Source organism: Strix uralensis, chromosome 3, assembly GCF_047716275.1.
Source record: "Strix uralensis isolate ZFMK-TIS-50842 chromosome 3, bStrUra1, whole genome shotgun sequence".
Lineage (NCBI taxonomy): Eukaryota > Metazoa > Chordata > Aves > Strigiformes > Strigidae > Strix > Strix uralensis.
The window spans coordinates 27,781,269-27,807,426 of NC_133974.1; the positions used below are offsets into that span (position 1 = coordinate 27,781,269).

General features: G+C 38.2%; 1 protein-coding gene across 2 annotated transcripts in view; it reads right to left on the minus strand.

Annotated features, from left to right (window-relative positions):
• The window catches only part of BMP5 (bone morphogenetic protein 5), a 60,978-nt gene that overhangs the window by 24,249 nt on the left and 10,571 nt on the right, over positions 1–26,158 (minus strand). For both annotated transcript variants that reach the window (XM_074861752.1, XM_074861753.1), the window contains 2 exons: positions 8,951–9,143; positions 2,890–3,038 (listed from right to left, as the gene is read on the minus strand). In XM_074861752.1, coding sequence (XP_074717853.1) covers positions 2,890–3,038; positions 8,951–9,143 — 342 coding nt within the window. The remainder of the gene's footprint in view (positions 1–2,889; positions 3,039–8,950; positions 9,144–26,158) is intronic.

Here is a 26,158-nt window from a genome sequence, read left to right on the forward strand (position 1 = left end):
CAGCTTCCATATGTGTCATGCAAACCTTTATTCTTACTGTTCAAAATAAAATGTCCCATTAAGAGAAAAAGTCTACATTTCATGCTAAAATGAGACGTATGATACCAAATACTGTCTTAAAGAAAAAAGAAAACACATTCCAATGTCATGTGGCTTTTTGTACTTTTTCAGCATTTTCAAAGGGGGAAAAATATGAATTACAACAACCAGACATTCTTTCAAAGTTGTTTTTATCACACTGTTATATTAAATAGCTACAAATTTTTTTATTCCTCATGTAGACATTATTATTATATATGCACCATCTTCAGGGATCACCAAAGAAGTATATCTACAGAAGTAATTGCCTAAAAAGTCACTGAAAGATAACTATAAGAAAGATTATTGTTAATGGTAGTGATAACAACATAGTAGCACCCCAGAGTCTCAGTAATTAATGGCACCCCATTTTAAAGGTGCTGTATGAATAAATCTAAAAATTAGTATGTATTTACAGACTTGATTATCCAGCGCCCCGGTGCAGCACCTAAATACCTCAAACGGGGATCTTCTGACTTAATAGAATGCCATTTAGTTTAATGGTCTGTTGCCACAGAAAGGTTCAGGTCCTGCCATAAATGTCCTCCACTTACGGCGGCAGAACTCCTCTACCTTCCAAAAACTCAATGGACAGCTGGAGGCATGAAGAAATGTGCTTCAGACCTGCATGGCCTAAAGTTCACTCAAGCCAAGGGAAGGTTTTTTGGTTGATTTGAACCAGTCTCTGAGCTTTCATAGAAAACTGGTTGGAGGGAAGGCGGGTGGGGTTCTCTGGGCTACAAACTGAGTCCACTACATACTGAGTCATGTATAAAAATTCATGTTCCATCTGTACACAAACGTGTCATTCAACTGCTGGTGTTTCTAATAGCTTCCAGAAGTAACAGCAACCCAATAAAAATAATCAAAGCCTTAAGAGCAAAATTGTAAGAGCACGAAAGGATGATTTTCCTTATGCTAAGCTGAAGTGGTATAGTACAGGTCTTCTCTATAATTTTGAAAAATGTAGTCCCTAGAAGGGCACTCTTCTTGCATGAATAAACTGAAAAAGAAACAGACAGTGAGGGAAGAGGGGAATTCCCTCTTCACTCAAGGAGCTGTGTTGAGAAATTCAAATGAGTGAGGTGCAGAAAGTAAATCTGCTGTGTCTTTGGAATTTAAAATAGAAAATTATCTATCACCTTTCTGATCTTGGGAGTAGGACAGGGGAAATATTTACATAAACTATTCTTTTACAATTTTTTCTGTGTGTTAACCTAAAGGTTTCCTTTTACCCATACAAACTTTCCTGCTGTTTACTGAACAGATATAATTTTGAGGCTAGAACCAACAAATTCCTGGTTCCAGGGCTTCTTAATGAATGCCTTTCATGGATATTTAATTTTTAAGAATTTCTGTATTTGAATCTCCCAGAAAAAAAGTCAAGGATGGAGTTTATTCTGGAGCAGGAAAGCTGGCCAGAAGCCAGTCCACCTAATTTGGATGCCTGACGGAGGTGTCACCTCTCCAGAATTTTAAGGGCTTAAACATGGCCTCACAGAACCAGGCTGCCTAACAGAGCCACTCCCCATACAGCCCGAGCTCAGGTGTGGTGCCTTTGAAGGCTGGTTGAGCACAGCAACAACGTGGTCTACTTTGCATTGCTGCCTCCTTTTCCCACTGACTGTACTCTGACCATATAGACGGCATTAGGTGAAATGGTCGACTGCCCTGGTTCAAGCCTGCCAACTCCCTTTTTAAGCATCATGCCTAAAGGACAGTTTTTGCATAACACTCCAGCAGCCGAAACACTTGCTGAAAAAGTATGAGAGGCTTTGTTCACAGCCCAGCTGAGCCTGAGGGAGAATTCAGATCAAAAACAATGAGAAAATGTAGCCAGAACAAAGAAAGAAGAAAAAAATATTAATCCTTACACCGGGGTTTCTTCTGCTACTCATTAACATTATGTCAGCTAAGGTTTAGATTAACTGGCATCATAGATCCCTTGACCTCTGACATAAAAAGCTTTTTGACACAAAAAGAGCTAAATCTGAAAGTTTGCTTGTAAAGTAGTATGGATTAAGTGAACCATCACAGAAAAAACAGTATATAAGTCTCTTTTTATTAGTTTCTAAAGAAGTCTAGGTAAAGAACATTTCTTCCAAAAATATTATTTTGCATTGAGATGCATTTTCACTTTTTAATGAAGAGCATAACTGTGGATAATGTAGTAGCCCGGTAAATTTGTACTAAAAACCGACAGCTCTGATTTCAGTTTTGACAGTGTTCTTTCTAATTTTCATCTTATTAAAATTTTCAAGATTCCAAATTTTTAACCCATTTCAAGATAAAAAGTTTTGAAATTAATTTTTGTTCCAAAGTGATAGTAAACTAATTCCCACATTACCCTATTGTTAACCATTCTCCAACATCAGTACCAGCAGCCATGAGATACCTCCTGAACTGTCCTGAGGTATGTTTAAACCTTTCTCCTGTGCTTCAGCCCAGAAAGTTCTTTAGAAACTTTCTAAAACAAAAATTTTGCAAATCTTGAGTTTCCTGAATCTAATCATCAGTGGAAGAACATTAAAATGGAACTTAATTTTGCATTTTGTATGTAGGAACTTTTATCCTAAACTTAGTTTAATTTAACTTGATTCAATTAGCTTTTTAATTGCCATATTCTATGGACTTAAGAATAACAGAAAGTTTGCAAACTATAGCTATGGCAGGATAAGACTTGTGTTCTTTGCTTATAAACTCTCAGTGAATTGTCACCCAGTCAAGTTAAAAAACAACTGTTCAGAAAAGTTTCCTAGCAAGAGATGGCAAGAACATATATAGAGTTATGATCTACAATTATGATCTTACCGTCCCCAGTTTCAGCACAGAGTTGCAAGCCCAGATTGTTCTGTGGATTAATCACCCAGTGATTGCTGGTCACGGTAATGTCAAACACAAACCAGCCCACATCAGAAGCTTGAGCCTTTCTTGTGTCTAACAGGAACAAGTCTGCATCCCTAAGTTAAAGAAAATAGAGAGTTAAGGCATTCAAAAATTTTTATTTTTTGACCTTAATTTCCTTGCTGACAATAACTTCCTGGAGTCCAAATGAATAACAGTTTGACATATCCTCGTCATGACACAGTACAGCATGTGCTATAGCTAACATGTAATTGTTAGGTATAATACAGGTATTTCCCCTGAGACACCTTTCTGAAATTAGTCTTAGCATGTAAAAACTACAGCTCTGGAAAATCTAAAAAATCCAGATTCCTGATATAAGTACACAAAAAATATAATTGAGGCTGTTTATAAAGTATTCATCTTTCAGCACTAGAATGTCTCAGGAAGAATAACTTTTATAAACCATTCAGTGTAAAAACCAAAAAATGTCAAAATCACATTTCAATTTCAAATAAAATGCAAAGACATAGTGTTACTAAAACCTGTTATTAATAACATATGACAGCAACTATATCTTATGACAAAACATGAATAGATGACAGTTCAGACAGCTTCATATTAGTACAAATGTTTAGAAAATAAGTCTTTATATCAAATTAGAAATTATATATCTATTCAATAAGGTAATTATTACATTTTAACCCTCAGTTTCCTGGAATATTCTCAATTTTTTTCCCATGAAATCTTCTAGTAATTCAGAAGGGCTGCTCAGGGGAGTTAGTATAATTGTGTTACTAAATGTTTAGCATGGATCATTTATTTGTTCTGTTTTCACATATCTCCTGACACAATTGTTTCCAGAACCACATCTGTATCACAAATAATTTACTACAATGGCCACACTAAACCTAAGATATTTAACTCTCATCAGTTTCATTTTCCATGCTTCTACAAAGTAGCATGTGTTATTAAAAACTGTTTTCACCATCTAGCCTTTTAAACTTAAATCTATACTTATAGAAACCTATTTCTTTTCTGCCATAAATAGTAACCAAAACAATAATAAGCAAGAAAAAATATTTTATTGTAGATTTTGACTGTACAAGTCAACTAAAGACAGACTTGGCTTACACAGACCTTGGAATCATACTATTACCTTACAGACAGCATGAATATATGTTTAAAGAAGACAGACAGACAGAAATAATAGGTTTTGTGTATAAAAAGGGGATTTAAATTTACGACGGTCCTGTCACTGCATTCTTATGTTGCTTAATCGTAATGACATCATAAGAAGTTACTGTCTTATCTAGTCTAAACACTGTAAATGCACCTAGAACATCTGATACTGAAAAAAACATCTTGTGTAGCTCTTAAGACTGTGGTTGTTCAACACTTAGGAAAGTAAGACCAAATGAGCTATGACTAGCATATGTTTACTTACCTGTGGGAAATATCTACAGAATTAGGTTAAAGAGCTCAGAAATTATAAAGGAGGTTTTTTTTTAAAAAAAAAAAAAAAAAAAAAAAAGAAGAAAAAAGAAAATTGAAAGGGCTTTCTTTCAAGTCACCTTTTTTCCTTCTGTTAAAGGATAATCTTTTTCTGGGCTCTCATCACTTCCATTCTAGTAGAATCGTGCTAATGACCACACAAGAAGAAAACATAGATTGTCCCTCTGGAGCTAACATGAAAACAGTCTTACAATTCAAAAGAGCTTGACCTGCTATGCTAGCACTGAACAAATTAACAACGTACCACTAGCTCATAAATAGTAGTCTCTGGAGTCTTAAATACCAACTTTTTCCTCTAATAAGCAGTTTTATCAGAACTTTAAAGCTGAAAGTTTTAATTCTGAATGTGACAGCCTTTAAGATGTTTATTTATAAAGATTTCTTGTATCATTTCATAGATTTAATAGAAAACTGTAAAATTTTTTGCAATATAAAATATTACAATATCACAATATTATAATTTCACATTTGTCTTGTCTCCTCCTAGAATACATAACTGTTTTCCCATATAGGTTCTTTCAGCTCCAACCATTGCTGGGACTGATACGAAATGTTCTCAAAATTTAGGATGCACAATGTCTCATATGCCAAATCAGAATAGGGCGCTTCTAATGATACAGTCCAGAAATCCCTATAAAGAACAAAGTTTCCCCGTGGATCTCTCCTCAATGTGACTTTATTACTTTGTACTGCAGCAGAATCTCACACAGAAGTGTCTTTGGCATCGATAGGTCAATCTTCTTGTCTACCTTCCTACAAACATAGTGATCTGGTTAAGGTAATAAACTCAGAGACAGATTGTTCTTACCCATTAATTCAGCAAATGAACCAAAAATTAGTTGTGGGTACCTAGAGAAAACTAGAGCTGATTCTCGAGAACACATAGTAGAATAGAGAAAATGTCTCCAGACTAATGCTAATGATTTAGCCCACACAACAGCAATTTACTACAGAAATTCGAAGTATTTGTCAGGAATAAATCCAACTTTTTTCACAGTTGATACAAACATAGGGTGAAAACCTGATCCCTGAGAAGGCAGTAAGAGCTCTGGGATCAGGATTCCCCCATTAGCTGGTGTCATTCACTCATCACATTTTGTGACATTTTTATTTTTAAAATTCTCCTTTATTCTGTAAAAAGAAAAAAAGATCACTCTAAAAATGAAAAACAGCTGCAAATTTTGGCTCTAATCTTAAAAAATATTTCTATTTAAAAAATAGCCCACAACACATAATAAAAAAGTAAGGCATTATGTCTTAAATGGCCTGAAACCCAACAGTGAACACATTCAGGCAGAATACAGCTGATTGGCTTTACCTTTATGGAGGCAGTTTAAGTTTAGTGATCTCAGTCTGGTCCCAAGTGGCCAGTTGTCTACAGCAGAAATGCTACCACAGTCAAGAATTTCAGCAAAGAGGCTGTGGGCAGAACATCTAAGAAGCCCCACATCTCCTGGGTCACTTAAGGAAGTAAAGGTGGAATAAACCATCTACATGTTCCTTGAAACCCAGCAAAGTTTTCGACCAGATCAAATCACGATTTGATTTGTAATAGGCCATCCCCATAATACTGCTTCACCTCTCGCCTCATTCCAGAAAGCTGCTTTAGTATCTTAATGCCACCTGAGGATTCCCTAATGTGGGAAGAATCCTTGGGGTTTAGTTAAATTAGTGGCTAGCTGCCACCAGATCATGAACAAGGATTTAGCCTGTTGGACTACATGACTTTCGTCATGAGAAAAGATCCGGGTAGGAGTACATTGGCAGGACTGCATAGGAAAGTTTGCCTTGCCATGGGCTGTGCTTTATATGCTTCCTTAGAACAAATAGAAAACTTAAATCCCAAAGACTGTAATTTCAGCAAACTCCTAGTGAATTCAATACACAAACACTTCAGCAGCCATGCTGCCACAGAGACAGAAAAATGCCTGAGACTACAACATAGTCCTTAGTCTGCAACTCAAAAACCCTAAACCCTAACCACTCCTTGCCTGAAAGCATAGCAGGACTGTATTTGGGACTGCAGAGCCCTGTCAGACACCCATGTTTCCTGTTCAAAGCAAAGAAGGGTGAAGGAGCAGGGTCAAACTCAGCAGTTCTGCTGTGGTATGGCACTGGTAATAAGGGTGGGACAATATAGAATCCTAGATTTGTTGAATGGTTTGGGTGGAAGGGACCATCTAGTTCCAACCCCCCTGCCATGGGCAGGGACACCTTACACTAGGTCAAGTTGCTCAAAGCCCCGTCCAACCTGGCCTTGAACACTTCCAGGGAGGGGGCATCCACAACTTCTCTGGGCAACCTGTTCCAGTGCCTCACCACCCTCACTGTTCTCTCACCCTCACATTCTGCAGTTGCAGCTTCTGAAAATTTTTCACCTAAAATGTCATGTATGTATGTAGGACAAACCTGAGGTGACAAAGTCAAGAATAACACTAATGAAGTCTGGGCCCCAAAGCAAAAGCTATACAAAAGCTTTCTTGGAAAAAAAAAGAAAAAAGAAAAAAAAAAAAAAGGAAATATTATTGGGAGCTCTTCTGTCTGGAGGTATCAAGAAGCTAGTGAGAAAGTTCCTTGTTTCTAATTTGAAAAGTGGAGAGCTTGTGGTCTTCTCTCATCCTGTCCCACTGAGGCTTTTGCCTCTATATACTCCATATATGAGTAGAAACTAGCAAGATCAACAATAGGAAGGAAACAGAGTCTACATCTGAAGCTTCTGTAATTATACTGGTGAAACCAAATGGGTGGCATGTCGTTGCATGTCCCCCTTGCCAGCATCATGCTTCCAGTAGAGGACATGGCACTTTTATGTTTATAAATGGAAATATAAAATATAAATTTATGTTTATGTATTGAAAGAAATCAAGAGCATTCTTTAATGGATTCACAAAGACAGTTGTCATTGTAACAAGTCAGATAATATTAAATTGTGATCTTGCTTCAGAATAGTAAGCAAGTTTTACTTTCTCTAAAATAGAATAGAAACCACCTACTGGGAAAACATTAAAAAAAACAAAACACAACAAAAAAGAAAACATCAAATGGCTTAGAAAAACTAACTTTTCCCAGTAGTTCTTAACAAAATCTGTTGTGTTTTCAGGTGAAGAGGTTTCATCACCCTAGCCTTGACCAGTGCTTTTTAAAAAGATATGTTTTGTTCCTTCCTGTTTCATTCCTTCCTCCAAAAAGTTTCTTTTAGAACCTATGTCAAAAGAATTTGCAAGCTGAAGAGAGAGGTAAAAAAAAAAAGTCCTGCACTGTTTTGTTCATCCATAGATTTACTAAGAAAGCAGAAGTTATTCTGGAAGGATAAGTGCTTTCCCTCCTGTTGATTCTGCACCACTGATATAAAATGACTCCCTGTTTATAGCCATAAATATTTTATAACTTGTCAGAGATCTCATCTGGAAGCTTGTGCAAGCTCATGCTTCTGTGGGCAGAAAAGATATTTGAACTCTGGCCCAGCCTTCAAGCTAACTGGTGATGGGGCATTTTTCTTCTGCAATTTTAGGCTACCATTGTCTTTGCTTTTGCTAAACATGCCAGGATAGAAACATTTTATCTGTTCCAAGATGAGGGAGAAGTTTTTTTTATCTCAAAACAAAACTTCCCCCCCCCCCACTTTTCTGAAAAAAGACATAAACTAATTTAATTTCAAAACCCAAATTTTGGGCATATGTAGCTTTTCCCAGAAGCATCTTGGAATTGTTAATAGTTTTTGATGGGAATTTTCAGGTATTTAGCTACTTTGCCTGGTGAAATCTGGTCATTTACTCAGGTCTTATAGAGTCTTGGAAATCTGTCACACACAGAGCTCTACAAACTCAGAATCAGAGATTTCCTCATGTGTAGCATCATATGTGGGGACATGATTTAGTGGTGGCTTTGCCAGTGTTAGGTTTATGGTTACATCTGACGATCTTAAAGATCTTTTCCAACCTAAATGATTTGATGATTCTATGATTTGTTTTAATTTTCAGTTATGGTGAGCAGCATGTGTTAAGTGTGCATAGTCATCTTAAAATTAGTGTATGACTTTATCTTTTAATTACATTTTGCAGAGTATTAAAACACATGCAGAAAAGCCATGCTCCTTCAAAAGTAAACGAAGTTGAACAATCTATCTGTCTTTAATGAGCTAAGTGAATCTTGGCTTGTAGTACCTCAGTGTCAGCAAATGGTGCATTTCCCAAATCCAGACACTTAGACTCTGCATACAACTCCACCATTTGCTCACTGAGAACACAGTCCCTCACCCCCTCTGTGCATGGGCAAATTATTTGGTGACATTGGACATGTAACTCTCCATAAACCTAGAATAAATTACACTGAAGATAATTTTTATTCTTGCTCAGTATTTGTTGTCGTTGCCTAGGAATTAATACTGCAGAAGTCACAGTGATAGCAATGATGCTTTGCCGAGGGTACACTTATGATCAGTTATTTTCTCCTTAATTAAGATAGAAACATGAGACATTATTCAACATGTGACATGTTCATGCCAACAGGATACCTGTTTGGATACTCCTTGATGATCTGATATATGCTAATCTGAATGGTTTCATTCTCAAAGCGGCTGTTGCTTCGATCTTTGTATATCCGGAATTCGGCTGCTGTCACTGCCTCTCCATGCGGGATCTGAGTAAGGTCAAAGCGAAACTCTTTGTAGTGCCTTCGCTGGTGGGAGAAGTCTTTGTCCCTTTCAACTGTGAGAAAAAGAGTTGAATGTAAATTAAAGAGGTGAAATGAATGCCCATTTCCCATGATTAATGAAGCGTTCCCTGTGCTTGGGAGTAAACAAACAGGACAATATAAAACTGTGCAAATAATAAAACCACAAGCCCAGACATATTTCCAGTTAAAGGAAATTCCACCAGCCCAGTGTCTTCAGTTCAAAAGAAAAAAAAACCTCAGTGGCTTTTATACAAATTCCAGAAGCTGGAGTGGAAAGAATATCAAAAAAAGCTGAAAGGAGTCATATTGTAAAGTAACTAGAAATATGGACAAACTAAAAGCTGTGAAAGGATTTAGGACTTCAGTGTAGTCATAAGCACAGCAGTAGTAATGTCAGAGCCATAGATGACTTTGGAAAACACTAATTGCTGCTAATAACCAGGCAGATGAGCAGAAAGTTGCTCATTTCCACTCAAGGTAATAAATTCTGAGGTGGTACTAAAGTGCACTGCAACAACTATATATTTAAGAAGCAATTGCATCATATAAATTAACACATGTTGTACTCTAATGGTATAAAGCATCATCTTGCCAGTGGTCAGAAGAAGGAGCCATGAATCAGGGCTGAGTGGTTCTGGCACCCCGGCAGCAAAGGGAGCACACTCCTGGCTTGAGAAGTCCCCTCAAACCTGTTGTGGGTGGGCAGGTGCAGTTCCCACTGCTCTGACACTGCCACAGTTTAAAACCAAGAAAGTTAACCTCAACATTGCTTAATTCAGGATTGCACGGAATTTTAAGGGGGAGTAAACAGAGGATTTTAGTTTGAGTTTACAACTGATTTGGAGCTAATTCCACTGTCTGCTGCAGTTCTGACCCTGAGTTATGAGAGACTTTTTCAATGGAATACATGTTTTGATGTGGCAAGGGAACCTACAGGCCATAATACTGGCTGATGACCATTTTATGGGATTAATACTTCAGATTTTACGGGTGTGGAAAGGAAAATGATCCATGGTTTCCACTGCCACAGAGTACAACGTGTCATTGACCTGTGAAGAAGCTGTGCTTTGTGAGAAGAGACAACTCACTTAAAAGAAAGTCTACCTGCCTTGTGAGATAGGTGTTTTGTTTTACTGATGGTGGACAAAGCCTAAAACATTCAGAGCTGGAATTCAGTTTAGATAACCAGCTAAACATTTATGACTGCACCCAGCTCCACTAAATGCTCCCTCCTACAATCCCTGCTCTTTTATTGCATTTTAGTATTAACAGTCCTCAGATCTGAGGGAGGAACAATGTCAGTTCTGAAAAAGAGCATATTTAGATTACTAAATATTACATTTATAAAGAATAAAATGTGTATGTTATTACAATATATATGTATATTTATATGTAAATGCTCATGTATATGTGTACACCCAAGAAATTTTGTCTACATACACAATGTGTATGTTTGTATGTGTGTATAAATATATATATTTATATATAAACCTGCATATGTGTACTATTGTACCGTATATGGGGTCTTACAAAATAGAAATGCACTAAAAGAAAAAAAAATGCTTTGGGCTTGCCATACAAGGGTACAGTTCCAACATATTAAAGAGATAGCTATTGAAGAAAAAGTATTTACATTCTTTTCAGAGCAGTAGTTACTAGTTAAATCACCTGTGGCCATGTAACTAGTCCCTTATAGTGTACTTCCCTTTTACCCTTTCAAAATTTAAACTATCCTTGTTTTCATTAGCATATATTTTTTAAAAATGTACAAATCTATGTTGCCTTAAGAATCACAAAAAATAAAATATATAGGCTATAAGAACACTTTATCTTCTGTGAAAATTAATTTTCTCCTGGCTGACAAAAGGAAAATTGTCTGCTAACTCTGAGGTTTACTTGGCTCGAGTGCGTATTTAGCTTACATGGGTTTGCCATCATACACTATGTAGAAAAAAGTAAAGCAGAAAAGAGACAGAAGCATGTAAACTGGCTGCTCTGTACCTGAAGATGAATGGGCCGCTACTGAAGAGAAACAGGATACAGTCTATTTAGCAGCTCCACTGCCCGGTTCTAAACTGTGAGATATATACAGACATCTGACTTGAGGTTTGGGGCTTGTTTGTTTGTTTTTTTTTTAATGTCCATGTAAAGCCTTTCATTTCAGAGAGAACTTGGCAGAGATTAGCATATGCAAATGCACTGAAGAGGGGAGGATTTTTTCGAGTGGAGAGTCTGCTGCAAGTTTCTAAGGTTATAACTGAGCATTTCAAAGCTGATGTGGAATAGATATGTCAATAACCTTCAAATGAAAAATATGTTAAAGGCAGACAATGTAGCAACCCTTTCTGATATCTCTGGTTAGTTTTTATTCAACAAGTATTTACCAGCATGAAAGAGTAACTAAGCACTACTCACTATGAGTAAGCATTGAGAATTAGATGCTGAACAAAAGGTTTAAATGCCAGTACTCCTGGCCTGTTTCATTTTTATTTGGGTTTGAGGTTTCCTTTTGTCTAGTTTCTTACAAGTATCTTCTATTTAGTGCTATTAGTTTGGAAACAGCAGTTCTCTCCCTATATGTTATAGTTTGGACAAAAACTCTACAATACCCTGAGACAGCATCTGTGGAGTTCTCCCAGGACCACTCATAGCTGCTGAAAGAATACTGATAGCCACATCTTGACAGGCCCAAAATTAATTATTAGAGCTCACACAGATAGTACTTATCTGTGATTCCATGTATACCCAAGGAAGAGACAACACTGCCATCCGAAAGAGACACAAGTTCAAAATTTCCTTGTGTCAAGACAGCATTTACAGACAGGCCAGGACTTGGGAGCTGCAAAAGCCTGCAGAAATGAAGGGTTGTAGGAAACAGCCACTGAACACCTGAATCCAGGGAGGTCCCACTCTCCACAATGAAGCCAGAAGTTCAAACTGCAAATTTCTGTTGGCCAATGCACAAAATATAAAAACAACTTTTACAAATTTAGACAAGTTAATTATATAGTAGACTGTAAAAAAAGCAGTGATGGTGATGTTGCAATAGTGACTAATGGCTAGAATGATAGCCAAGTTATGAAAGTGAAATGTTATTTAATGATATTGAGTATTTTAATACTGAAAATAATACACAAGTTTTGATCCCCTCTGCCCCGACAATAAATGCCTTGTCAAGGAAGACTGTGAATGCTCGGCAGGGTATCTCTCAGGTCCTTTGTCCTGATGAAATGGCACAAAGTACAAGGGGGACACCATGTCTCAAATATTTTTATTTCACATACGAGAGCTTTTCAACACTGGCAGCCCAGAAAATAGAAGTTAAGATTTTTAAGTATTGAGTTCTTCCAGAGCATTCACATGTCATTCCAGCTCTGCTCAGGTCATCTGCCAAAATGCATCTCTGTGGGACCGATCAAAGCATCTAAAAACTGGTTGACCAGAAAATCAGGAAGTCCTTTTTTAACCGTTGGAGGAATATAATTTTTCTAAATAAAAATAACTAGAATATTAGGGTCAATGCTGATTACAACTAAATTCTTCATTTGCTCTCATTAATCAGGATTCTTAGCATCAACTTTTTAAAATGTTATTTTTATACCACCTGAAACTAATATGTTCAGCACTATGGTTACATCAGACAAATCATGGGTCAGGGGAATATCACAAACACCTGTGTGTAAGATGGGAAAGAATGATATTTTCCACCCATGTGGCAAACCGATGAAATATTTATACTGTATTAACACTAAGACCAACTCTAAGAAGAATGAAGACAAATTTACACCAAAAAGATATTTTGGAAAAGGGGTCATCTTTTACACTAAGAGAAAATATCATGCACCAATTTTCATTTTAAAAAGTATTTGTCTTCTGGAAAAACATACAAAGCACATATATGGATGGACACTATAATAAGTAACCGATATTTTACAAATTCAACTACAAATGTCTGCTTAACTGTTGACTGAGCTTAAAAAATGCCAAAAGTGGTAGCAATGGCTTTAGGTCATAGTGCATGAGGGACTATTAGATGTACTCTTTCATTAGTGCTTAGCTCCCCACTGACATGTGCTTTGCTTTTGCTGAAGAGGTTGGTATGTGGTGACGTGTAGGGAAAGCGAAAGCTTCTTTGGCAAACTGGGGAACAAACCAAAGGTACGTTGTAATAAGCTGATTTTACAATGAAAAATCCCAAGATCCCAACTGGATTCACAAATAGCGAAGCCTCACTAATCAACTTAATGATGCTGTTTAACTACTAAATATACATGCCAAGGCAAAATGGAGGGTCTTACAGACCATGCGTAACTATAAGGGGCCATTTGCACTAATCTCACTGAGTTTCACTGTTTGACTCTGAATTCTTTGTATAAGCACTAAGTAAACCAGTCAGTTTTAATCACTTCAAGGTGATAAAGGTTACAGTAAGCTGATACACTACAAACGACACTCGTTTACATCTTGAATATAATGAAATGATAGTTTATCTACAGTGAACACTTGTGGTTATCTGACAAAAACAGGTCAAAGGTTCCAGGCGTTTTCTCCTGAAATTACTCAGTGCTGCCTCTAATGACTGATAATTGAAAGCAGAGGCTGGAAATATCGAATGTGGTAGGTGACAGATAAGCAACAGATTAATGCAAGTACTCTGTTACAGGACACTAAAAGGTCAGAGGCCCTAGGAATTAGCTATTGTGCTACTGTGAAAAGACAGACATCAAATAGCTGTTTACCTCATTCTTGCTCCTCTCTCCAACATTCAAATTCTAGAAACATGTTCTTTGTTCCACAATTAGACTGTTTAAAGTGACTCACTTTTTAGAAAACAAGGCAACAAATGTTTTGTAGGGCATGTGGATAGAAGAAAAGATGTGATCCTAGAGCAGAATTAAGGGGTTTTTTTTAAAAAAAAGCTACACTAGATGTAAATATTTTAATGAAGTGTATCGAAGAGAAGTTAAGAAGCATATTCATTTGAATATCATTCTTAGTTGAGGAGACCAGATAACAGATCTTTAAAAATATATTTTAAAGCTTTGTAACTTTGTTTATGCTGTTAACACTGTAGAAAATAAACATTAAGTTTAGAAACAGATTAAGCTTATCTCAGCAAGTATATCTTTCATCTTTTTATTCTGGAAGTCCTAAAAATGCAAAATCTAATTCAAAGTTTGTTGAAGTAAATGGCAACCTTTTCATTCTGCCCATTGGCCTCTGAAAGAGAACTAGAGTCTTCTAAAAAGGTTTTAAATCAAGTGGAATTTTAAAGTCCACATGTGATGAAAAATACTTTTCCAAAGTGATTATTAAAAAAAAAAAAAAAAGAAGCAGACAATGTAAATAATTGTCTAAGCACTACTTCTTTAATAGGTTTAATCTGTTTTATAGAATGGTAAGAAACCTGATCTAGACTCAAGAAATCTATTTTGAGTTAGACATTGAAATTGATAAAAATAATCACCTGTCCTGAAAGGATTGTTTCAGACACCAGAGACGGCTGCCTGATACAGTCAGTGGAGAGACACTTCTGTTTGTTAAGGGTCAGCTGTCTTGCACCAGCCAGAAGAACAGGAGTTTATCTACATTTCCTCTTTAGTCATCTGCAGCTCCAGAGAATAGGACTAAGAGATAGCTGTTGCTTAGTCAAAGGACATTTCAATCCCTATCAGCTGCTTTCAATGACTGTATCCTAACTGCTAGGATGCTGAGTAGCTCAGTAGTGGGACATCCTGTGCCACTGCACAGAAGAAATGCAGGGATTGAGGGTCAAAATGAGAACAAAATAAGTTTTTGTTTCCACATCTGATTTTTTTATTCATTTGACATTAGGCATTTCCTAGATAATCATTCAGCTAAGTGTTTTAACTACAAAGCTTCAGAGTCATACACTCATTTGCTTGCTCTCCTTTTAGTACCAAGTCTTCTGCATTTCTTTTTACCAGTTTTCACCATCAGGGTGAGAGAGGGCTGGTGCCCCCATGCATATTCTATAGACAGTAGTAAGGGAAAGTGAGATCAGGTTAGGAAGGCCAAAGCACTGGTAAAATTAAAACTGGCCAGGGATGTCAAGGACAACAAAAAAAGCTTTTACATGTAAGTTGGTGATAAAAGGAAGACTAGGGAAAATGTGGACCTTCTCTGGAAGGAAAAGGGAGACTTGAGAAGGCTGAGGTACGACTTTTTTGCTTCAGTCTTCACTGGCAAGGGCTCCAGCCACACCACCCAAGATGCAGAATGTAAAGGCAAGGACTGGGAGAAGGAAGAACAGCCCAGTGTAGGAGAAGATAAGATTCCAGACCATCTAAGGAACCTGAAGGTGCACTAGTCCATGGGACCTGATGAGATGCATCGATGGGTCCTGAGGGAATGGCAGGTGAAGTGGCTAAGCCACTATCTGTCATATTTGAGAAGTTGTGGCAGTCCAGTGAAGTTTCTGCTGACTGGAAAAGGGGAAACATAACCTCCATTTTTAAAAAGGTAAAAAAGGAAGACCCGGGGAGCTACAGGCCCATCAGTCTCACCTCTGTGCCTGGTAAGATCATGGAGCTGATCCTCCTGAAAAATACACTAAGACACATGGAAAATGAGGTGATTGGTGACAGCCAACATAGCTTCACTAAGGGCAAATCATGCCTGACGTATTTGGTGGCCTTCTATGACAGGGTTACAGTGCTGGCAGATAAGGGAAGAGCAACTGATGTCATCTACTTGGACTTGTGCAAAGCTTTTGACACTGTCCCGCATGACATCCTTGTCTGTAAATTGGAGAGACGTGGATTTCATGGATGAACCACTCAGTGTATAAGGAACTGGCTGTATGGTCTCATTCAAAGAGTTGCAGTCAATGGCTCAATGTCCAAGTGGAGAGCAGTGACAAGTGGCATTTCTCTGGGGTTAGTGGTGGGACCAGTGTTGTTTAACATCTTTGTTGGGGACATGGACAGTGGGATTGAGTACACCAATGAAGTTGCAACAAGAAGTCCAAGGGCAATTGAGAGACTTCAGGGCTTTGGGACCACTGGTTAAAGGATCAGGAGCACAAATAATATTATCCTCTATCTTTCCAGTTGCAGGGAACGATGAGGGAAGAAACAGGAAGAGCCAGCAGATTAATACCTGTCTCCAAGCCTGGTGTCACTGGCAGAATTTTGGGGTTTTTGATCATGGGTCAGTTTACACCAGACCTGCTAGCAACAGACGGGGTTACACCTGTCTCAAAGGGGAAACAGGTTCTTTGCACAGGAGTTAGCAAGACTCATTGAAAGAGCTTTAAACTAGATTTGAAGATGGAAAGGGATAAAACCAGACTCACTAGAGATAAGCCTGGGGACAGCAGACCAATGCTTGTGCAACAGTGTGCTGGCGAGGTCCTTTGATCTGCCAGCTCAGTGGAGGTAGAGAATGGAGATCCATGCCAAGGGTTATTGATGTGTTAGAAACTGTGGAAGCACCTGGGAATGGTCATGTAGGAATTAGGACTTGTCTCCCCAAAAAGGTGGTGGGATCAATAGCCCAGCTGGAGTACATACACACCAATGCATGCAGCATGGACAACAAACAGGAGGAGCTGGAAGCCATTGTGCAACAGGAAAACTATGACATAGTTGCCATCACAGAAACATGGTGGGATGACTCACACAACTGGAGTGCTGCAGTGGATGGCTATAAAATCTTCAGAAGAGATAGGCAAGGAAAAAGAGGGGGTGGGGTAGCCCCGTATGTTAGGGAGTGTTTTGATTGTCTAGAGCTTAATGATGGTGACAATAGGGTTGAGTGTTTATGGGTAAGAATGGCGCCTTCCCTCAGCCAACAAGGCAGATATCATGGTGGAAGTCTGTTATAGACCACCCAACCAAGATGAAGAGGCAGATGAAATATTCTATAAGCAGCTGGGAGAAGTCTCACAATCACTACCCCTGTTCTCATGGGGGACTTCAACTTACTAGATGTCTGCTGGAAATCCAATACAGCAGAGAGGAAACAGTCCAGGAGGTTCCTCGAGTGTGTGGAAGATAACTTCCTGTTACAGCTGGTGAGTGAGTCAACTAGGGAAGGTGTCCCACTGGACCTGTCATTTGTGAAGGGAGAAGTACTTGTGGGTGATGTGATGGTTGGAGGCCATCTGGGGCATAGCAATCACAAAATGACAGAGTTTTCAATTCTTGGAGAAGTAAGAAGGGTCAGCAGAACTGCCACCTTGGGACTTCTGGAGGGCAGACTTTGACCTGTTTAGGAAACTGGTTAAGAGAGTCTCTTGGGAGGCAGTCCTGAAGGGCAGAGAAGTCCAGAAAGGCTGGATGTTCTTCAAGAAGGAAATCTTAAAGGTGCAGGAGCAGTCCATCCCCATATGCCAAAAGATGAGCCGATGGAGAATAAGACCCCGGCCTGGCTCAACAGAGAGATTTGGCTGGAACTCAGGGAAAAAAGGAGAGTTTATAACCTTTGGAAGAAGGGGCAGGCAACTCAGGCAGACTACAAGGATGTTGGGAGGTCATGCAGGGAAAAAATTAGAAGGGCCAAAGCCCAGCTAGAACTTAATCTGGCTACTGCCATAAAAGACAATAAAAAATGTTTCTATATATACATTAGCAACAAAAAGAGGGCTAAGGAGAATCTTAGGATCTGATCTTTTATTGGATGTGGGGGGAAACAGAGTGACAAAGGCTGAGGAAAAGGTTGAGGTACTTAATGCCTTCTTTGCCTCAGTCTTTAATAGTAAGACCAATTCTTCTCCAGGTACCCAGCCCCCTGAGCTGGAAGACAGGAACAGGAAGCAGAATGAAGCCCCCATAATCCAAGGGGTAATGGTTAGTGACCTGCTACATCACTAGGACACTCAATTCTGTGGGGCCAGATGGGATCCACTCAAGGGTACTGAGAGAACTGGAAGAAGTGCTCACCAAGACACTTTCAGTCATTTATCAGCAGTCCTGGCTAACCAGGGAGGTTCCAGTTGACCGGAAGTTAGCAAATGTGACACCCATCTACAGGAAAGACCGGAAGAAGGATCCATGTAACTACAGGCCTGTCAGCATGACCGCAGTACCCAGGAAGGTTATGGAGCAGATCATCTTGAGTGCCATCACATGGCACATACAGGACAATCAGGTGATCAGGCCCAGTCAGCATGGGTTTATGAAAGGCAGGTCCTGCTGACTAACCTGATCTCCTTCTATGACAAGGTGACCTGTTTAGTGGATGAGGGAAAGGCTGTGGATGTTGTCTACCTAGACTTTAGTAAAGCCTTTGACACTGTTTCCCACAGCATTCTCCTGGAGGATCTGGCTGCTCACAGCTTGGACAGGTGTACTCTTTGACGGGTACAAAACTGGCTGTGTCATTGAGCCCAAAGAGTTGCGGTGAATGGAGTTAAATCCAGTTGGCGGCCAGTGAGAAGTGCTGTTCCCCAGGGCTCAGTAATGGGCCAAATTCTGTTTAATATCTTTTTTGATGATCTGGACGATGAGATTGGGTGCACCCTCAGTAAGTTTGCAGATGACACCAAGTTGGGTGGGAGTGTTGATCTGCTTGAGGGTAGGAAGGCTCTACAGAGGGATCTGGGCAGGCTGGATCAGTGGCCCAAGGCCAATTTTATGAGGTTCAACAAGGCTAAGTGCCAGTCCTGCACTTGGGTCACAACAACCCCATGCAATGTTACAGGTGTGGAGAAGAGTGTCTGAAAAGCTGCCCAGTGGAAAAGGATCTAGGGGTGTTTGTCACAGCCAGCTGAACATGAGCCAGCAGTGTGCCCAGGTGGCCAAGAAGGCCAATGGTATCCTGGCTTGTATCAGAAATAGCATGGCCAGCAGAGGGAGGGAAGTGACTGTCCTCCTGTACTCGGCACTGGCAAGGCCACACCTCAAATACCATGTTCAGATTTGGGCCCCTTGCTAGAAGAAAGGCATTGAGGTGCTGGATCGTGTCCAGAGAAGGGCAATGAAGCTGGCACAAGTCTTATGAGGAGCGGCTGAGGGAACTGGGGTTGTTTAGTCTAGAGAAGAGGAGGCTCAGGGGAGACCTCATCGCCCTCTACAACTACCTGAAAGGAGGTTGTAGCAAGGTGGCTGTTGGTCTCTTCTCCCAAGTAACAAACGATTTGGACAAGAGGAATTGGACTCGGGTTGCACCAGGGAAAGTTTAAATTGGGTATTAGGAAAAATTTCTTCACTAAATGGGTTGTCAAACATTGGAACAGGCTGCCCAGGGAAGTGGTTGAGTCACCATCCCTGGAGGTATTTAAAAGACATGTAGATGTGGCACTTCGGGACATGTTTTAGTGATAGACTTGTCAGTGCTAGGTTGGACTCAATGATCTTAAAGGTCTCTTCCAACCTAAATGATTCTATGATTCTCTGATCCTTTAAGTCAAAAAGGTAGGCAGAGTTTGAAAACAGGTATCCCCAAAATTACATTCCACACATATCCTGTCTTAAACATGAAAATCATTGTCAGAAACTTAACTCAAATTCTGATACACTTCCAAACGATGCAAAACTATTTCTGTAATCAGTGAGAATTTTGCTTAATTAAAGAGGGTAAGTCTGTAGAAAAATTACTTCTTTTTTCATTGAAACAGTTCTGTTTCTTAAGAACTACTTTATTGCAGTACTGTATATTTGAGTTTCTCTGTATTTATTATTATTAGACTGGCTGTCTTTAAAGTAATTATAGATTTACAGATGTGGTTTTGAAAGAATGATGTAAATTGCTTTTACATAAAATATACTTTCTTATTAAAACACAAAGCAGAAAACTTGATAGGTCATATTCTGAAGCAAGTTATACTGATGTAAATTTAGAGTTATTTCACTAAATTCTTTATTTTCAGTTCAGCTACTGACATCAATGACCAACATTTGGCTATTTTGCTTAACTAAATTAGGGACAGTTTGAAAATTGTTTGATGAAATACTGTGCAGTTAGTGGCAGTTTCAATAAATGAAAAATCATCCATTGTTTATTGAATCCAGACTTTTAATGGAAGAACATCCCTTCCATAATTGCACAGAATTACTGAACTGTATGAATTGCAAAGTAATTCAAGTCAAGATAATGTCAATGAAAAAAACCTGAGCAGGAAAGAGTTCCCAGGGACTGTATAACAGTGCCTGCCAGCAACTTTTATAAGCACAGACCTAAAGAAACGCCTCGACCACAGACACAACTGTGCTTGGCTTTTTCATGCATAATCTCCCAGGTGTTCTGTACACCATGAGATTACCTACGATGCCTTCTTGTTACTTCACACTAAAATATGGGATGTAATAGATGTTTTAATGACATTGCTGGTCTTCATTCAATAGCCAATATTTTGTTGAAAATTTCATTGGTAAACATGTGTTATTCATTCGATTTACTCTTCTTCCAAGACAAATGCACTTGCTCAACAAGTCAAAACAAGTGCTACACTGCAGCTGCTCCAGTAATAACTAAATGCTGGAAGGCTTTCTGTTGTTGATACAAAACAAGTGGAAAAGCAACACCCTGCTTTTCTTATGCTGGTTTGATCCTGGCCAATGCAAGAGTAGGAGGAAGTTGCCACAATAAAAAGATTGAGTTCTGGAAGTGACCAGAATTACGAGAGTATAAGTCTGGGTATTATCATGATCTTAATACAAAAGGTAGTTTACAAAGTGATTCCTCAAAGTCTAATTTTTCTTCTGGTTTCAACAGTATAAAGCACTGTATCCTTCAGTCTCCCAAATGCAAAACTTTCACTACAGTTGTTCAGCTGTATCACGAATCACAACAAAAGATAAACTGCATACATGTGCTTTTTAATTCTACCAACAGTGGTAGAATTAATCTCAGCTGAATCTTCTTCCATACATTTTAAAGTTGAAAGTCCAGCTGGTCACAGCTTCTAGGATTAACAGTAACAGGTTGTATTTGGACCTACTTTGTGCTTTCAGTAGTAGAGTGTGACAAAAGAGGGAAGCATCGTAACCAAGGGTCTGGGAGGAGGCAATGAACTAAAAATCACATGCAGTTTACTATTTTGAATGTGATAAGTAAGAACCCTGGATTTCTTCGTTGTTTTAAGTCACACTGTATTACAAAGGCATTCCAATCACAAATACCTATGTTAAAAATACATATCTGCTAGTTTTTTGGTTAATTTTCATCAATGATAAATCTTTACTTGAAAGAATAGAACAGATCAAAGATCACTGTATTATGTAGTTCTGAGCTAATGCATAGATAAATCAGCTAATACTTACACCACCATGCTTGAGGTTGTTAATTTTGTCTTCATTTTCAATGATGTCTAATTTGCTTGGGCTTTGGCAAAGCCAGTACATTTTGATACCATCTGTCAATTTTTTTCTCATATTTAGTTTTGTTTTTTCTCTAATCACAGATCATCACAAAGAAAACTAACAATTATTCCCAGGTTTCTGACTGTGTGTGAAAGTCAGGATGTCAGATCAACACAACCTCAAGGTTAACAAATGACAGAAAAAAAAGATCCCTCTTGGGTTCAGCTGCAACTGAATAGGAACAAAAGTTATACCTCTGAGATCCAATGGTCAGAAAATAGGTGTAAGTTATAACTGTTTTGACACTGTAAAAGTATACAGATGGAACATAACTTTTCAGGAGGGTGAAAGGGCATATATCATCATAGGGCAACTGGCAGGGGAGTAAAAGCTAAACATTAAAGCCCATTCTATCTTCCCACATCCCCTTAGTTCCTGCTCATGTTAACCCTCTGCTCACTTCCACCCAGAGGTGGCAAGTCACTCCACCATTTAGCATTCACACATGTCATCTAATAAACTCCATCCATTTCCTGCTGTGGACTTTGTCAGAAAAGCTTCCATATGAATTGTTTCTGCATGCCAAACTGGATAAAACTGGATAGGCACTATTTTCTGCTTATCCTGTGCTCACATCTTAGTATTTTAGTATTACCCATACCCATTAACACTGACCAGACAGTCCACAAAGAACAGTCTAGCTGTAAAAACAATGAGGAAGAAAACCCTCAAGAACATCTTGCTTAGAGAGCAGAAAAATGTTTTATTACATAAAATAAATTAAAAATTATTTTGATATGCTATATTATAGATAGGATGTTAAATACATTTATAAAAAATAGCTGATCACAGACCATGTGCTCAAATGAATTCAAAAGCTCATGGCTCAAATAAATTCAGAATTCCTCAGATTTATACTTTGTGTGCACAAATATATTCTGAACTAATTGCTGTAGTAACTGAGTCATCCCTTAAAAATTAAAAAGAGATTGGAATTTCATTTTATATAAATTTTTAGCCCTAATTTTGAAGGTTTGCTCTGTGCTTGCTTGCTACTGGCCAACACCAAGGACCCACCTAGGAGAGCCTAAGCAGTGGTGCTGAGAAACAGAGTTATGGGGCCAGAAGCACAGCAGAGACAGGCCCTCCCAGACATTATACCTGGGGGCAAACAGGAGGAAGATGAGGAGGAAGAGCAGCTAGGAGACTGGGCAGCCATGGTGAGGAGTGACACTTTCAGACAGCAGGTTTTAACAGCCAGTTTAGGAGCTGGCTGTGACTTTAACAGCTTTTTATACTGATTCAAACCTCACCCTCTCCTCTGCAGCTCTGGTAGTCTAATCTGATCATGATTTATTCTCACAGAGATTATTTCACCCACATATAAACCTCCATATGGAATAAGTCCCCTCAACAAGAAGGAAAAAACACCTGGACTTTTTTTTTCCTGAATGAAACTTAAATCTTACCAAAGTTAATGAATATTTAGATCCTCTTTCAGGGCAGAAACTCACTGACTGTTAGTGAATTAAAAGATCTCTGGATTGGCCATCCAGAATTACACCTGCACTGCCAGAGGAAAGGAAAAGCAGTCTTCAAAAAAATATTTATGCCATAAAAGATCTGAGATTAGCTCCAGGTAACAGAAAAATAGGTGGTGATCCCTCACAGTAGTTTACTTTGGACAGACTTGAGGAGAGATACACAGGAGTCTCAAAATTATATAAAAAGCAATAAAACAATTTCCAAAGTAGAAAGAAAAAGCATGACACTTTGAACACACGAAACTGTTTGTGCAACAATTGTCTGAGCAAGATTATCACTCCACTCCAAAAAAAAAGTAGCAATGATTGATGTCAATGTATAAGACAAGAGTAAGATCCTCCTTCTCTGTAACCACTCTACCACAGTCACAGAACGGCTGAGGTTGGGAGGGACCTCAGGAGGTCATCTGCTTCAACCTAGAGCTGGTCGCCCAGGACCGTGAACATGCTTGTATCATTCTTGCATTTTCGCTGTTATTCCATCTGGAACTGCATTTCTCATGTTCCTCACCAAATTACTTACAAACACAATATCCAGGTTGATTGTACAGGTATCTATAGGTGTAACACATCTCTAGAACAGCAAAGATGTTCTAAAGCTTGTATTACATGTTATAATACTGGCTTCTCTTCACTCTCAATAGTTGGGCTGATGTGTCTCTGACAAAATTTGGGTTTCTTTCTGAGCAGAGTGTAAGAATGAGCAGGGAGTGGGAACCTGACCAGTAACATAATGCTTTTATTTTAAATGCAATCTCTTTGGTACAACACCATTAAGAATATTTGGCATGCATTTTACAGCATTTGATCAGCCTTTGCAGATGTTTGTGCCAAACCTTTGTTTCTACTAGGGCTAGAAGTGACTACTGCCTTAATCTTTGGTGATAGGTCTGGTTTTCTTTTTCCAGTAATTTAAAACCATCTGCTGCCCATCCCCAAAACTGGAAGCATAACAGTCTCTTCTTTTGGGGACTTGCTTTCATTCCCATTTTGATGAGAGCACACTCCCTACATTATTGCAGCATGATTCAATGGAGTCCATGGTAAATCTCATTGACCCAAGGTGATATAATGTTAATAAAAGAAGCTTCATTACTGTCCAACAGTAGATGGTAATGTAAACACAGGATGAACAGGTCATAACTTATTTGGCAGCTGTGCCCATAGAGCCAAGTTTTCAATTCACACATGTGCCTGTTTCATTGACTCGAGTCCTGTGATGAACCCCTTTCACATTAGATGTCTCCTGTACACACCCATGTGCTAGTAAGCACATCCTTTGCATTTTTCCATTTCTAAGGAATACGTACAAATATGGAGAAAGCAAACCTCAACTGTTGGGAAACCAAAATGGGGGCAATATATTGTTAATTTTAATGACAGTACTCCCTCCATTCTGACCTAGTGAGTGCAACATGAACTCGATCTACTTGGTATTCACTTCATAGCATAAAATGTCTCTGGATTTTCCATTACTATATATAGAAATATATATGTACATACACTTTATAAAATATTATTTAAATATATTTCCTTAAATTAATTTTTTTATATATATAAAAATTAATCTCCTTGTAAATGTGATCTCATTATGATATATAGCCTCAGTAAACACAATTATAAATTCAACAGTTTATGAGGTGATGAAAAACAATATTACTTTTTGAAGACCCATAGTTGATAGCTATAAGATGACATTAATAAAGGAGCACACCAAGGAACCAAATAAAAGAAAGAAATTTATTCTGAAATAATACCTAATTTTAAACTACTTTGATAAGCAAAACAATATTGTGTCACACTACATATATCACTCAAAATTCTGAAAAATAAACTAGCCCTCCCTGAAAGTCATCATATTTAATTTTATGATTTCATTTATACTTACCATTGTTTAGCACCAAAGAGGATTTAAACATTATGATCTTTTGAATACCTTACTATGATATTGAGCAAATTGTGTGTTTTATTTGTAATCATATAAGTTTTAACTTAAATCAACATGTAAAAACCTTTTAATTATGTAAATGCAATTGTCTGTAGTTGAACTGTAGGTTTAACCTTTGGTACCTGAAAGACATAGTACAGACTTTTAGCTTTCACAACAATACTGTTCAGTTCATGGTGATAATCATACGCAGTACTGTGTCAGCGTAGTCTCACAGCACAGCACTTGTCTTTTATATCTAGAACATGATGCATGCTGGATGATAAACTATTTACAATAATGCCATAATCGTGTGTAGTTTACTACTGCAGACAATTAATTCTTCATGGCACTTAATTTCCCAATAACTCTAACTATCGGTGTTTTAATAAAATAAAATTGAAGGTGTATTCTTTTGTCTTGTGACCCTTAAAGTCTTGGGACTAGATTTTCACCTGGTATTAATAGTTTTATATTTCTATTCCTTTTTGCCTTCATTCATTTTAGGAAATCAAGTTTACTGTATTCTTATAAATCAAGTTTGTGGAAAGTGAACTATGGAACAACAACAGTAAAGGAAGCATATATATATATATGTATATCATCTTTAGTGAGAAGAGAGCAATATGGTCAAACCCATGTGTTTCAAAAACTATCAGCTATATGAAAAACATTATAAAATAAGAAGTGTTTGAAGTTGCTTTCCAAGCCTTTAGAGTGCCCGTTTTCAAGAACTGCATCTGTTTCTGGATGTTGATTTTTTTCATTTTTGTCTTTCTGCAACTACAGGGGGTAACTGTGTCTCTTCAATGAAAACTTAGATGTGCCCATAAATCATCAATGCACAGAAAATCTCATAGCACATATTATACAAGTCTCAAAAAGCTCATGGGAACTGGCAATTATAGGGATGCATAAGGAACTCTGAAGTTTTGGAAAATCACAGAGAGATTATTTGTAACAACAGAGGCTTGTCTCTTTTATATCCTCATATTGTGAGCTTCAGCTCTTGCAGTACTGTTGATAGACCTCTCACTCCTTCCTTGATCTCTTTGGAGAAAACTCCAAACTGAGATCGGAGAGAAGAAGCCCTTCTCAGAACAAAGAAAATTGTGTGATTTTATTCTCAGAAGTACCAAGGATCCTAAATGGAAAAGGACTGGTTTAAGGATCCAATTTTGCAAACAACTGGATAAGGCACAGCTCTTATTGACCTAACAACGAGATTACTCAGCACCTCATACCACTGAATTCTGCTGCTGTTTTAGTCTTCAGCTCTTTGGAGCAGATCCATAAACTCTCCTCCTTAT